This window comes from Pagrus pagrus (assembly GCF_965226575.1).
Source record: "Pagrus pagrus genome assembly, chromosome: 17".
Taxonomy (NCBI): Eukaryota; Metazoa; Chordata; class Actinopteri; order Spariformes; family Sparidae; genus Pagrus; species Pagrus pagrus.
The window spans coordinates 14,362,819-14,376,385 of record NC_140201.1 but is presented as its reverse complement, the minus strand read 5'-3'; the positions used below and the strand labels follow the sequence as shown (position 1 = coordinate 14,376,385).

General features: G+C 44.1%; 1 protein-coding gene across 4 annotated transcripts in view; it reads right to left on the bottom strand.

Moving 5' to 3' along the window:
- The window catches only part of runx1t1 (RUNX1 partner transcriptional co-repressor 1), a 61,170-nt gene that overhangs the window by 13,274 nt on the left and 34,329 nt on the right, over nt 1-13,567 (bottom strand). For all 4 annotated transcript variants that reach the window (XM_084378583.1, XM_084378585.1, XM_084378584.1 and 1 more), the window contains exons 2-5: nt 11,865-12,002; nt 9,579-9,820; nt 7,026-7,115; nt 2,315-2,496 (exon numbers count right to left, since the gene is read on the bottom strand). In XM_084378583.1, the coding sequence (XP_084234709.1) occupies nt 2,315-2,496; nt 7,026-7,115; nt 9,579-9,820; nt 11,865-12,002 (652 nt within the window). The remainder of the gene's footprint in view (nt 1-2,314; nt 2,497-7,025; nt 7,116-9,578; nt 9,821-11,864; nt 12,003-13,567) is intronic.

Genomic DNA, 13,567 nt, shown 5'->3' with positions numbered 1-13,567 from the left:
TATAGCTACTGTAGATACATGCACGGCGAATATATGTGCCAATTTCAAGATTTAAGATTTGAGAAATGGTCAAAAAAAGCATCTCGTATTGAAAAACAGTCATGTGCAAATTGTCAAATAGTGAATGGGAGATTTTATTTTTTTGTACCTCAACTGAAGAAAGACCCATGCCTTCTATGTCACCTTACTTGCACGTCTCCTTTCTTTTTGCCTCCTTCTTCAAGCGTTTATCTTCACTTGGCGTGTTTGGTAGTATAAGTAGTCACTAGGACTACTGGAATTGGTAGCTTACCCAGTTATGCCATAACTGGTGTCAGTACAAGAACGGGAGGATCCTGTTTTCTGCATCTTACCTGAGTACACAGGACCTCCTCTTTATGGAGTTCTCTGTTCTGATTGGTTAAAGTCTGCAGGGATACCAGAAAATGTTTCTTTTCTCTTCTGCATGTGCAGGGGGAGGACATGGGTCACTGACCAAACACTCTGTAACAATGATTACTGTTGGAATATAGCACTTATTTTAATAAGAACGTTGAGTTGAGCATGGCTTAGTTGTTTTCTATGCCGTTGATGGAATTCATGCTGTGAAAATCTGCTGAATTATACTTATTTTACTATGCAAGCCATTAGAGTACAGGTACCAGTTATTTTGCACTCCCAGCTATTATTTAAATATCTGCTTTTGTTGGAGAATGTATGCTATATACATTATACTGTATGTGTACTGTAGTCCGTGGTATTAATCAGGATGCATTGATGGTGCATTGTTGTCTGTAATTAAGGATTCCCATTCAAATTCCAATATTCCGATGCAGGGCTCCAATAATAGGGAATACAGAGCGGAGGTAAGCAGAAACCAGAGGTGCTTAGCCAGCCATATTGGTGCTGGAGCCTCATCTGTATGTGTTATCAGCCCATCTCCCTAGGCAGGCACACACACACACACACACACCCCAACATGTACAGAGGTGCACATACATGAACCATACCCACGCTTTCACACTGAATAGATACACACACACACACACACACACACAGACACACACACAAACATTCACACAATTTCTTTCCCACTGAATACAGATGCCTACTTACTTTTCCACATATTCTCCCTCACACACATTTACACGCACACCTTTTCCCCTAAGCTCACTCCCCCATGCACTAGACGGCCTGCAAATATGCAGGTATTACAGAAAAAGTCTGCCGATCCGACTGTTGGGGGAAAAGAGAGGTGAGAATTATTAATATCGCGTTTGGCATTTTTTGTCCCTCAGCAAATATAAAAAGTACATTTTCCTCTCCCCTACCTGTATTAAAAATTTTTAGACCCTCGGGAATTTCTTTCCAAAGACCATGCACACATTGTGCTCGGAGCGCAGGCACAAACACGAATGCTTACAAACTTCTGTCCAAGGGTTGGAAAATGCTTGCATCTGTATGCATCTGTAACTGAACTTATTGCTCCGTATAGTAAAATCCCTTTGTAAAATAATCAGTTTAAATCTATATCTAGACTGCGACGTTATCTTTTAATTGTATTGCAGCTCTTCTGCATTAAATCATCTTCACGAATGCGCATGCTCGCCATTGGTCTGGATGGATTTTGCGCTCGTTTCCGTTTCTGCTGGTTTGAGGGAAGGCTGCTGGAGAGAGGACTATAGGTTTTTACAGTGCTGTGTGTTCCTGGACGTCACGTCTCGATGCTTGTCCATTAGAGCAGGGAACATTGAGTCATTACCAAAGTCCGTGACAACAAATGGATGTAATGATTTGGCTGGGGGTACAGTGTGCGGGGGGGTTGAACTGATGCAGAGAGAAGCACACACTGTGTATTTACACATCCACTCAAGCATGCATAGGTAACAAAAACATACACAGAATATTCATACACATTCATCGACACGTTCACACTTTCCATCAAGGCACAGCTGTCTTCCTTGTTTTTTTTTTCTATCCTCAAGATGTGTGTGTGTGTGTGTGTGTAGGTCTACTTCTTCCCATCTCTTCCTCTCCTCAGTTCTGGCCCATTAAGAGCAGGAGCCGGGAGCTGAGATGTCCAACGGAGCACGTCATGAGGCCCAGTGGCGCACTGACAGACACTTCCCATACATACATTAACACATCACACTATTGCCTTGCATTGGCTCAGCTCGTGTCTGTGGAGTAATATTTGGGTTCACGGCCATGCAGGCAGACTCAAAGGGACTTATGCATGAGATCAAATAAAAGAGGAGCTGCTTCGGTGTTTGGAGCTGGTACATTATAATATCCATGCTGGCAAAATAACATTCTGACTGTCCGATTCACCCACCTGTCTGGCGTCCTTCTCTTGCCGTTCTCGTTGACGTCCAGCAGGAGCTCGGAGGAGTCCACTGGGGAGGTGGTGCTGGTGTCCAGGAGCAGCTGCTCGTGCTGGGCCAGGTACTGAGCGGGGTTCTGCTTGGCCAGCCTGGCACAGTGCAGCAGCTCTCTCTGAAGGAGCGGCAGGTTAGCCTGCAAGAGGAAACAGCCAGAGGAAAAGTGAAGTGACTGTTTGGTATGTTGTAGACAACACTGGCAAAAATATGAATACAAGTAATAGAAGAGGGGCCCTAAAGAGACAGGAGCTAAAACAGAGCGTTTCAGACACAATATGAGTTTTTTGAGCATTAAAGTATGAAACCTATTCTAGTAGTAACACTAAATTAAAATATGCATCTGAAAAGGAGCATAATATGTCTCAGTATTCAAAGTCAACTTAAGCTCTTAAAAGGCAAAATATGCAGTCGGAATATACAAGTTCTGCTCGTGGCCTTGTGCAAAATGTAACACGTTGTTGATGATTCAGACTACAACAAAAGACATTTCAACCAGACTGATGCATCTCTTTGATCTGAGACAAAATGTAAAGCTCTACAACATGTATTAGACGCTCAGCTTGTTTTTCAGAAGAAAAACAACAAAAAGAAAATGTGTTATCTCACAGAGAGCCCCGAATTCAAACCTGAAAAAAATTTGAATTAATATTGTTATTACAAAAGCTTTTTCCTCAATCTTTTCATTCCAAAAACACCAATTTGAGGTAACAAATCCCATTTCTTCCATGTCTTCTCACCCCTGTTTGCTCATTACCACTGAACCACCAGCGCTCCCTGTGACCCAGACTGCATTAACACCCAAAAAATGTCTCCATGTCCATTTTATATAAAGAAACAGCAGCTATTTTCAATCTCTTTGACATAACAAGGGGGTCTGCTTTCTTGTGTGGTGTTACAGGGTCATGCAGGTATGTGCGCATTGACTTCAAAGACATCTGATGGGGCGCGTTTTGAAGCAAGAAGATGAAAGTGTTGCGTCAGGCAGGCTTCGGTACGAGAGTGGGGGCTATTTTGGCGAGGTACATCACAGGAGCCTTTGGAGGGGCCATCTTTGTAAGTTTTAGGTCTGTTAAGCTTTGTTTTGTCCTCAAGAAGATAATCTCTCTCTAAGTCTCTTGTTTTTTTTTTACTTTTCATATTCTTTTTTCCAGTTTTTTAATCTATAAGCTTTTATTCAGCCTCTCTTTATCCCACCCTACGTTATCTGACGCGTATGCTTTAACCATCCCATTGTGTCCTTGACGAATGCTTACAAAAATAATAATCACAAAACACAACCCTGACTTTTTTTTTGCGGTATTTACAGTATGTTTTTATAATAATACAAAAATCCCTCTCCAGTAATTGACTGTGGTTAAAAGAAATGCCAAGCGCTGGCCTTCGCTTTACCTGCCTGAGTTAATGGTCCGTTAATAGTTTATGATCGTAATTACCCTCTGAAAAAAGAGCGTAAAATAGATTGCTTTGACCCCGCCGAACTCATCTTTCATTAATTAGAGGTCATCCTAATTGCAGGAGAGATGTGGGATGCATTAAGAAAAAAGACTGAGTCAAGAAATGCAGAGCGCTGACGAGACCGGCTCATCTTTCATTTGATAAAGTATGGCGCTCTGCTTCCGTGCACTTATGGTAACCAACATCTGCACTTGCATAAAAAGGGAAAATTCTCAAGTAGTGTTCAGCAGCCACAGCTAAAACCCGCCCGGGATGATTTATTGTGAAAATACTGGATCTGTCATTTTGTCAAACGGTGCCAAAAAACAATTCAGGATATGCCACGTTCAGGATATGCTGCACTTCATCAACTTTCTGTTTCTGTGTAATTTGCTGTTGGAGGAGAATCTAGGTGACTTAGTCGTTGCACGTCTATATTGTCCTATTTCAATTATTCCCCGTCACGACTCTCTCTCTCTCTTTTCCCTCTTTCTCTTAAGCTAAATGTGTTTATTCCCTCATCTCACAGCGCTCCTCTCATTTCAGCACAACGCGAGAAAAAACAAAACACTTGACAGCTTAGACGAGAGCAAACTTGGAAAAAAAAAAAAAAAAAGCACAACTTTAACTCGAAAACAGTGAAACATTGTTACTCTGGAAGCCTGTTGTCTTGTGTGGCAGGCGTCCCGCCAACACATCACGTCACTGGCGCTGTGTGGTTTATGATTGCCTCCTTCCAGTAAAGACTCCCAACCAATTTGTGGTTTAGTATTAAGAGAAGGGGAAAGGAGTTGAGTGGGTTGGGGTGGAAGAGGAGGGCTCGGCTCGGTCTAACATTAGCGTAATGAAAAACTCCGAGGCCTGACATGCATTGTTGCAGCTGTGCTTAGACGCACCTATAAAAGCTACCCTACACCTCCAACTGCTCTCCGCTACCATATGGTAGCTGGCATTAAAGGCCCCGCAGTGGGAAGACACTAAAATTAGACTGGGGAGAGAGAGAGAGGCAGAGAAGGAGCGATGGAGGAGAGAAAAAAAAGGAGTTGCATCTTTGATTCCGCAGCCATCCCAGTGATACACTAACCATCTGGCGAGGAGAGGAGAGGGGAAGGAGGGACTGGAGGGTGGATAGATGGGGAACAGTAAACAGAGACAGGAAGGGGATAAAGATATGGAGGGAGAACAAATGAGAAGGTGAGTCAAAGAAGAAAAAGGATGAGGAAAACTTCAAAATAAGAGCGCGGCGTGAGGAAGGAGACGGGGAGGACACTAAGTCCCTGTTTGTGTCGTTAACGGCCAGCTCCTAGTGGGAGCGATTTCTGCTGCCCACATCCACGCAGCACCTCCGAGGGTAATAAAGGCTTGTGAATGTCAGCTCACGCGTGCACACATCTGCAAATGCACACACGCACGCGCCAGAGACAGAGTAAAGTGAGATGATATTGTGCTCAGGGAGACGCGACTGTCTTGTTTTCATAAGTAACGTTTGCCTCATGCCTGTCACTTAGACGCAGATAGAGCTGAGAGATAGAGAGGAGATAAAGAGGAGGAGGTAGACGGAGAACTCAAGAAGGATTGATGGGGGGAACGGGAAAAAATGAGTGAAAAGAAAGTGAGAAAACAAAACAGAGCCTTTTCAGAGGTGTGTAATAGAAACAAATGAGCTCTGTGGTAAATGTTACGCCCGTCCCTGCTCTCCATCTCTCAGCACCACACTGATATTGATCTCAGCTACACTCGATAACACGATCTGAACTGCTGCTGCTCTACAGTACATCCCTCAATATACACCCCGGTCCCGTTTGTCATCTTTGGAAACAAATCTTAGGCTGCTTCAGCTCCTCAAATCACGCACACATTCAGAATATGCGCCCATCTGACACAAACAGTGCTAATGCACATAAATGGCCCCTGTTTCGCTCGTAGATACAGACAGAAAAACCACCATCCCTCTTCATTTTTATGTGAGATGTGAGGTGAAACAAGGCGACCGGTGACAAATGGGCTGAAGAAAGGGCACAGCAGCACTTCCTGTGGTAGCAGACCATGCTAATGGCTGAAAATGGGAAATACTGGCTGAAAATGTGGCTTAGTGGGATGAGGAATCGATGACCAAACAATGCTGAGAGAGACGTGGAGGAGGCTAGAGAGGAGCACATGAAAGAGGATGTCAATGGGCCACAATCTTGGTTATTGTACACTGGTCAAGTACGCAATAAAGGGACAGTTCACCCCAAACATCAAAAATCCATATTTTTCCTATTACCTGCAGTGCTATCTATCCATCTAGATTGTTTTTGGTGCGAGTTCCCCAGTTTAGATTCAGACTCAACAGCAATGTCTCTTTTCAGAAATCATCGACGGATTATCAAGATAATCCACAGACCTATTCTGTTCCTGCCGAACTACAACCACCAATTGCACAGAAAGTGTTCATATTCCCCTGGAAGAGAGGTTCATGCTCCTGAAAGCGCGGGATGTAAAAGCGTCCTACTCAGCTGAGCTGGCTTAGTTAGCTCGATCAGCTAGCCTCTTGATGATTTCTGGAAAGAGAAATTGCTCTTTAGTTTTTCAGATATATTTTTTTCGGTGCCATCGAGGAAACTAGGCAGACATCTCTACAGCCGATATCTCCAAACCTCGGCAACTCACATCAAAACAATCTAGATGGATATATATACATTTTTGATTTTGGGTGGATATGTTGCTTTAAGTTTCTTTATAATTAAAAATAAACTTGGGTTGGCCACCAAAAGGCCAGATTTTTCTTTCAGTGGCCCCCTCTGGCCCCCCATGAAAAATTTCTGGGGGCGCCCCTGTTTCCATTTCAAATATCGTACAGAAAAATCCCAATCTGTTGCCAGCTTTGGGCTACACAGAGCGAACCTAAAAGAGTGAGATCAGCCTCAGTATTGAGATGCACTGTTTAACTTGGAGGAGAGAGGAACAGACAGAATGAGCAAATAGAAAGAAAGAGATGACATGAGACAGAATGAGAGCAACAGTTTCTTGTGAAATTGCAAAGAGCAGGCGGGAGGAAAGAGACAGGTCAGGGATGGATATGAGGAAGAGAGACAAAGATGCAAGGAGGAGAGAGACTTCAAAAATAGGGAGAGAAATCACGAACATAAGGATGCACATCTGGATCTGGGCTGGCTAAATGTTTTCCAGATTCGGTCGATCAGGCGGGTGAGCGAACGCTCTGCAGCAAACGTATATTTAAATGCCTACCTTCAGAAAGGGTATGACGAAAGGTCGCAGAGGGAAGTTGGTGGCTTCTTGGAGCTTGGAGTGAAATTCTTCGATGGTTAGCGTGGAATTCTGGAGGAGAGGGAGAGGGAGAGAAAACACATGAATCCATGTGGAAGGCATTAAGTGATAATATTACTTATTGGAAGCTAAGCTATATCCTGGCCTGGAGTGAATGTTTTGGGGTTTTGTAATAGGAAGCATATGGGGGCAAGCCGCAGCGAGAAGAGCCACAGAAAACAAAGACACACATCCTAAATTAACAAAGCAAATACACACATCATCAGAACACACAGTATGCTGCATGAGGGAGAAATTCATTAAAACCTCCATACATGCTCTTTATGAACATGCGCACAGGGCACATATTATACTTTAAAGATTTTGGAGTGCTTTCATGAGTTATGTCCAATAACATACGATATTTCTTCACTCGAGATGTTTTTCTTCTTTCTGATTTTTCTTTGTTCCCATCACTGGGACATTCATTTGGATGTTTGCACATGTTTTCCATTGTATACATGTACATGCATGCACCCATGCCCTTACAGTACACGATCCCACCAGTTTATAGCGGTACATTTAGCATAATTGCAAGAGGAGGAGTGTATGAGTGCGTGTTTGGCACAGTGGGGGGTCATAACTGGGTTACACGTGTCAGTTTGTCAACCCTCCACACCCAAACAAACTCCGGCTTCCTGCCTGTAACTCATATTTGCGGCTCACAAGACAGCGGTGACACTATTTTTAATTTTCAACATGAACCATTCCCACTTTGTAGAGCAGAAAGGGGGGGGGGGGAGGAGAGAAAGGTGAGCGTGCACATGGGAGAAAATCTGCTCCATAACAAGCAAAAATACAAACAAAAATCAAGCGAGACGGAGAACATTAAAAAAAATAGAAGAAGCAGATATTATTTTTCCTCCCCGCACTCTCGGCGTTATTTCCCAGACCTGAATTTTGTTACATTCAGCCTTACATCTGTTCGCCCAGATTGCGTAGGGGCTGTTCTTGACAGCTAGCGAAACCTCCCGAGTCTCCCTCTTTCCCTCTCCCCAGCACACAACTAGCTAATTAACGGTGTCACTCTTTTCAATAAGGCAGGGGGAAGGAAAGAGAGACACTGAGCGAGGGAGGAAGAGGGGAAGAGAGAGAGAGAGAGAGTGGGGGGGGGGGGTAACGCAAGCCAAAACGACACAGGAGAGGCATGTGCATATGCAGACGGTGAGAAAAATAAACATAGTGAAGCCAAAAGGAGGCTATGCTCTGTGTGGCTAATTAAAAAAATTCCTCCCTCCATCTCCTCCGCCTCCTCCTTTCTGCACAACGTTCAATCACTATTTCTGTATTCCCCCTGCTCAGTATGCTCACAGTCTCTCAGATCACGTAGACGTGTGGTAAATCTTTAGTTTTGCACATGTATTTTATACAGCCTTCACAGGATAACCGTGTCAGATAAACACAACACATCTGTCTAATAAAGTCTCTGTTGGGTGAATGTATTTTGATGTTTGCAGGCTTGATTTGTATGTTGCAGTATTACCAACGCACACATCTCCAGTGAGGAAAACACTTCTTCAGCTTCACTTTCGTTATACTTTGCACACTTGTTGTATATATACTGTATTATTAGTAAATACAGGCACATTCTTATCTAGGTCCTGAATATGACACCCTGTTTATATTCACTTTATTCTTGCTGGATAAGAAGTGTGATTATCAGTAGTGCTTTGATTAGTGCGTCCTCTTAAAGCTACAATCATCATTTCTTCTGCAGTTATGTGTATTTAATAGCTAAATGAATTGGGGATGCAGTGTATATTCATTTATCAGCCAACAAATAGAGCCGATATTTAGAGGCCACATTGTTTTAATTGACTTCTACGCAGCATTTACAAACTCAAGGAGAAGAAGAAGAAGAAGTGCATCTGAGGTTGTCAGACACGAGCACCGTCTTAGAGAGTTTGATGTTAGAATAACAAGTCTAATCATTATCTCCCTGTGCTGCCTCTGGTTTTCCATGTTGTTGCGTGTTGCATTTGTACTTAAATAAATGTAATGCAATTAAATCCAAAGTGGATCAGGTGCATAATGACGTTAGTCTCCTGGTTTGATGTTATTCTGTGTCCCAGGGGACCGCCTTTGTTTTGTAAGGTATTGTGTTTCACTGAATATTGTGCTGATGGATGTCAGTCCTGGAGGCAGAGATCTGCAAGTGTTTATTTTACACTTATGCCTGAAAGAGCAGATGGGTGAGCTTTCTGACACATGAGCAAAAAAACCCCTGAGGTTTTCATAATCAGCCGTAAGTTTTTCAAAGTATTTGAAGCATTCATCTCTGTGACTGACAACCAACCTGACACTATTTAAACTTTTTAATTCACCAAACCCCTTCCATCTGCTGAACAAATGCTAAGAGTTACTCTCAAATAGACCTTGAATGGATTCACTTATTCCCGCTAACTCAAGGCCCGGTATCAACTTTCCCTCCGTGAGCCCTTTGAACTGAAGCTCGCATCCACAGTAGCCACTCACCACTAGTCCGAGCACTAACGTGCGGACCCGCTCGCCAATTTCAGGTGAGATGTCGTTGCCAAACTGCTGTAGGGTCGTGAGGAAGCGCTTGAGCTTGCTGAGCTGTCGCGCGCCGCAGGCCGGCGGCAGCTGCTGGTTGGCCAGCGAGGAGGAGGAGGAGGAGCTGGGACCGTTGCTGTAGCCGTTTGGGGGAGATGGAGCGCCGTTGAGCGCCGTAGGAGAATGGCTGCTGCCATTGGTTACTGTGTGAGACAAGGACACAAGAACGTGGTGTTAAGAGAAAAGAGAGCACAGAGTCTTTTTCTTTTTCGTGCAAAAGTAACATCGAATTCACTCTTACTATTCACAAATCATTAAAAAATCTAAAAACCATGAACGGCCAACAAGGGAAACAACATACGTCAGCTTCATTGAGACCTAACCGCCGATCTGAAATGATTTACATTCCCCTGAAAACATTCACAATCCTCAACATTTGTTTCCAATCATCAAGGCTCGTTTGATCCTTTGTGGCATCCTCTCATAAAAAAACATATTTCTGAGACATGTTGCCTCCCTGCACCCCCTTCTCCCTTTCCCTCCTTCCGTGCAGTCTAAACAAGCAGGGACAGTGTAACCCTCCCCCGCCTACACCGCCACCCGTTGCGCCGGAGCACGGGAGCAGCGTGTGTTTCTATGTGTGCGTTGGGGGAGTTGGTGTACAAAGAGATACAGGGCGGCATAAAGCTTTCTCTCTAATGAGATTAGGTTTTGACTAGTGATCCACTCACTCCCCCTCTGGCCGCCGTCCAAAGCCGCCACTGTAAAGTGAGGAGAGAGACGAGATACTCAAACTGCATCTGGTAACAATTACGTCGGGTGGAAATCAAAGCATACTGCTTTGTTAAAACCTTCGGCATGCGTAATGAGAGAGCTGGGCCTTTCCTCTCTCATCGCACGGAAGCCCTGATGTTAATTGTGGAGTGCAACAGACAGAGAGAGACAGACAGATACAACGAGAAGGAGAAAGTTAATCCTAGAGATGAAGAAAAGGAGTTTACAAGTGATTGGAGGGGAACAAAATATTGCCTCTGTTGCAGAGAACCAGCACTACTAATGCAGACTTGAGTGCTGTGAGCACTTTGAACCACGGGGCCTTCGATTCTTTGATTCTAGTGCTCTTCATGCAAGTGGTTAAGTATGCACTTCTAAGTGAATACCAGGGTGTAATTTGCTTGTCACAGGCTATGTGCACGTCATGGCAGAGCTCCAACGGTTTGCAAGCGTGGGCGTTAATGAACTTGTTGGGTGAGTTGTTTGGAATGACTGCTATTTGGAAAAGGCTCAATACAACTTGTTAAGATGGTGTTGTGATGATGATGCCGTTTTCATTTTTAACAGCTGTGACAGTGTCAGCTGGCTCACCTTCTGAGTCAGTTTTGAATATTTTGCCAGGCGCTTATACGTCTGTCTGTCTGTCTGTGGGCATATTTTTGTCAGTGTGATAGTTTAATAAGCCTGAAAGGTACACTCACAAAACTTTACACGTGTGTAGTTGAGGCCAAGTTCGAAGATTGTGATGATTACCTCACAAGATGGTCTGTAGGTTATTTTTGGATTTCACCCAGATACATCAAGACTGTCCTCTCGGGCTGGGCAAAAAATTCTAACTTGTTTGATATGAGGCTTAATACCGGACCGGACAGGTAGTACCGAATTTCACCACTAGCTGTCGCACGTGACGCAGCCGCGACAGAAAGGAACATAATGAAAGCCCATGAATGAGAGCGTAGCAGCATTGCAGTCCATCATGTCGACTGTGACACATCTTGTTTTTTATTTCTCACAATCATTCAACTTAACTTTTCCTAAAGTTTACGATTAAAATAATAAATGAAACCAGAAACTGAGAACATATGACAGACATGAGTCTTCCAGAACACCGTCCTGCAAATGTTTCACAATAAAAGCTTTGTTAAGACATAAAGGTTTTCTGTCCACTGAAACACCAGAAGGCCGACTGTACCTGCCCAACCCTGCTGTTTTCCAATGTGTGAATTAATTTATATCTGTACTGTTTTCATGGGTGCCTGAGGGTGGAATTGGAGTTGATTTACAGCTGAGAATCACATTGTATATGTTGATACAACCACTATTGTGTTTTGCATACAACCTCTTGTAATAAGGGCCTCGTGGCGCATGAAAATGCTGTGTCTGCATGAGTGTAACTGAAACAATAAACTTACTGATGACATTTACAAAGAAACTGTTTTACGTAGTAAAATAGTTGCCCATATCTGTACTCACATGTGGTGGGGGTGTAGGAGCTGTTGCGGGGTGCTCCTTGCGTGCTGGGTGGGGGTGGCATAGTAGGGGGGGTCAACCTGGACTGTGTCTTGACGTCCGCAGGTGAGTCGGGCATGGTGGAGTGCTTCCCAGTGCGATCTGAAGGAAGAGAAGCAAAAGACTATTAGAATTATACACCGAAACATAACAAGCTGAAAAAAATAAACACCCCACATCTGTGTGAATTATATTATATTATAATCCGCACTCAAACAGCAGCAGGATTTAATTCGATAACAAAGCACCTGCGAGGTGCACCAGACAGACCAGTTCTGGAAATAGATGGCTCGCCACGTCATATGCCTGCGCGACGCGTCTTGCCACAGTGACACTGATGCATATGCTCAGACTGTCAAATGAGGGACGAGAGCGACGCACAGACACACGGACAGACACCCGAGAGAGGAGCGTAAATCTGCAGCGAGTACGCCTCTCATTCCACCACCATCTGTGCCATCCTGCATGCCCGCTGTACAGAACGGCGACACGGCAACCCCCCCCACCCCCCTGCTAACGACTGCAGTGCTCACTACACACTCACACAACACACACACACACACACTGCCCTAATGCTTGTATCTCTGGATACTATATCACATCTGTTCAGGGGCTGAAAAGCAACTACTCAATGAAGTAATTTAAAAACAAAAACGCACAAAAAAACTAGCTGCTAACTTGTCCGCCACCTCTGATTTTACACGATACTACTTTCAAAGATAAAATATTAATCAAAAACCAGACATTTTCTTTGATGACTTGCCTGTCAAATGTACGAGAACAACAACAAGACACTATCAGAGTGTTTCGCTGGTGCGAGGGCTGCAGGATGAGATATACAACTTCCCTCAGCAATAGCGGCAACGAGCCTATCGCAGAGTTAACAGACCGCTATCAAGCGTGTCTGTGGCCAGAAGGGGAAGAGAGAGGGAGGGAGCGAAATGAAAGGAAAGACAGAAGAGAGGAGGGAAGGGAGGAGCTGCAAGAGAAACAAAGGTATTATCTGTGACATTGGGAACATACAGCTGTAATCAAGGAGTGGGCATGTGCTTTGACTCAAACACACACACACGGTAAAGACATAAAGCTGTAATCAGGGTGCATGTTCCAAGAAAAAAGGTGTCACACATTTTTCTCATGAGACTAGAGAAGATGAATATGCACCCTAGTATCTAAGCTTACATTTTACATGAAATGTAATGTTTTTTTGCGTATTTTCTCTCATTATTTGTGTTTCCAAGTGTCTTCGCCACCTCCTCCGCTTTGCTCCATAGTGTTAAGATGAGGTGAAATGAAAGAGAAATACTGATGTGAGAGAGACAGGATAGCCTAAGCCTGTTAGCTAGGCCCGAACTCTCTCAGTAGCACTCCGGCTGGCTGCTGCCGCCGAGGTGCACTGTGACTAAGTATTTTAGTCATGCCGGCTCGGCTTTAGCAGGCAGGCAGGCGAGTGAGAGATGGAGATGTCAGTGGAAGTCTGAGCGCAGAGGGCTTCATATCGCTCCGATTCCCGCTCAACGTTCAGGTTAGGTTTCGTTTAACTCTACATGTTGAGAAACAAGCGGGGGGAAAACGACGTGAATGAGTGAAACGATATGTGACGTAGTGATCACGGCGCAAACTTTAACATGTTGAGGAGCAGTAATGATTAGCCTCTGAGCTGTAAA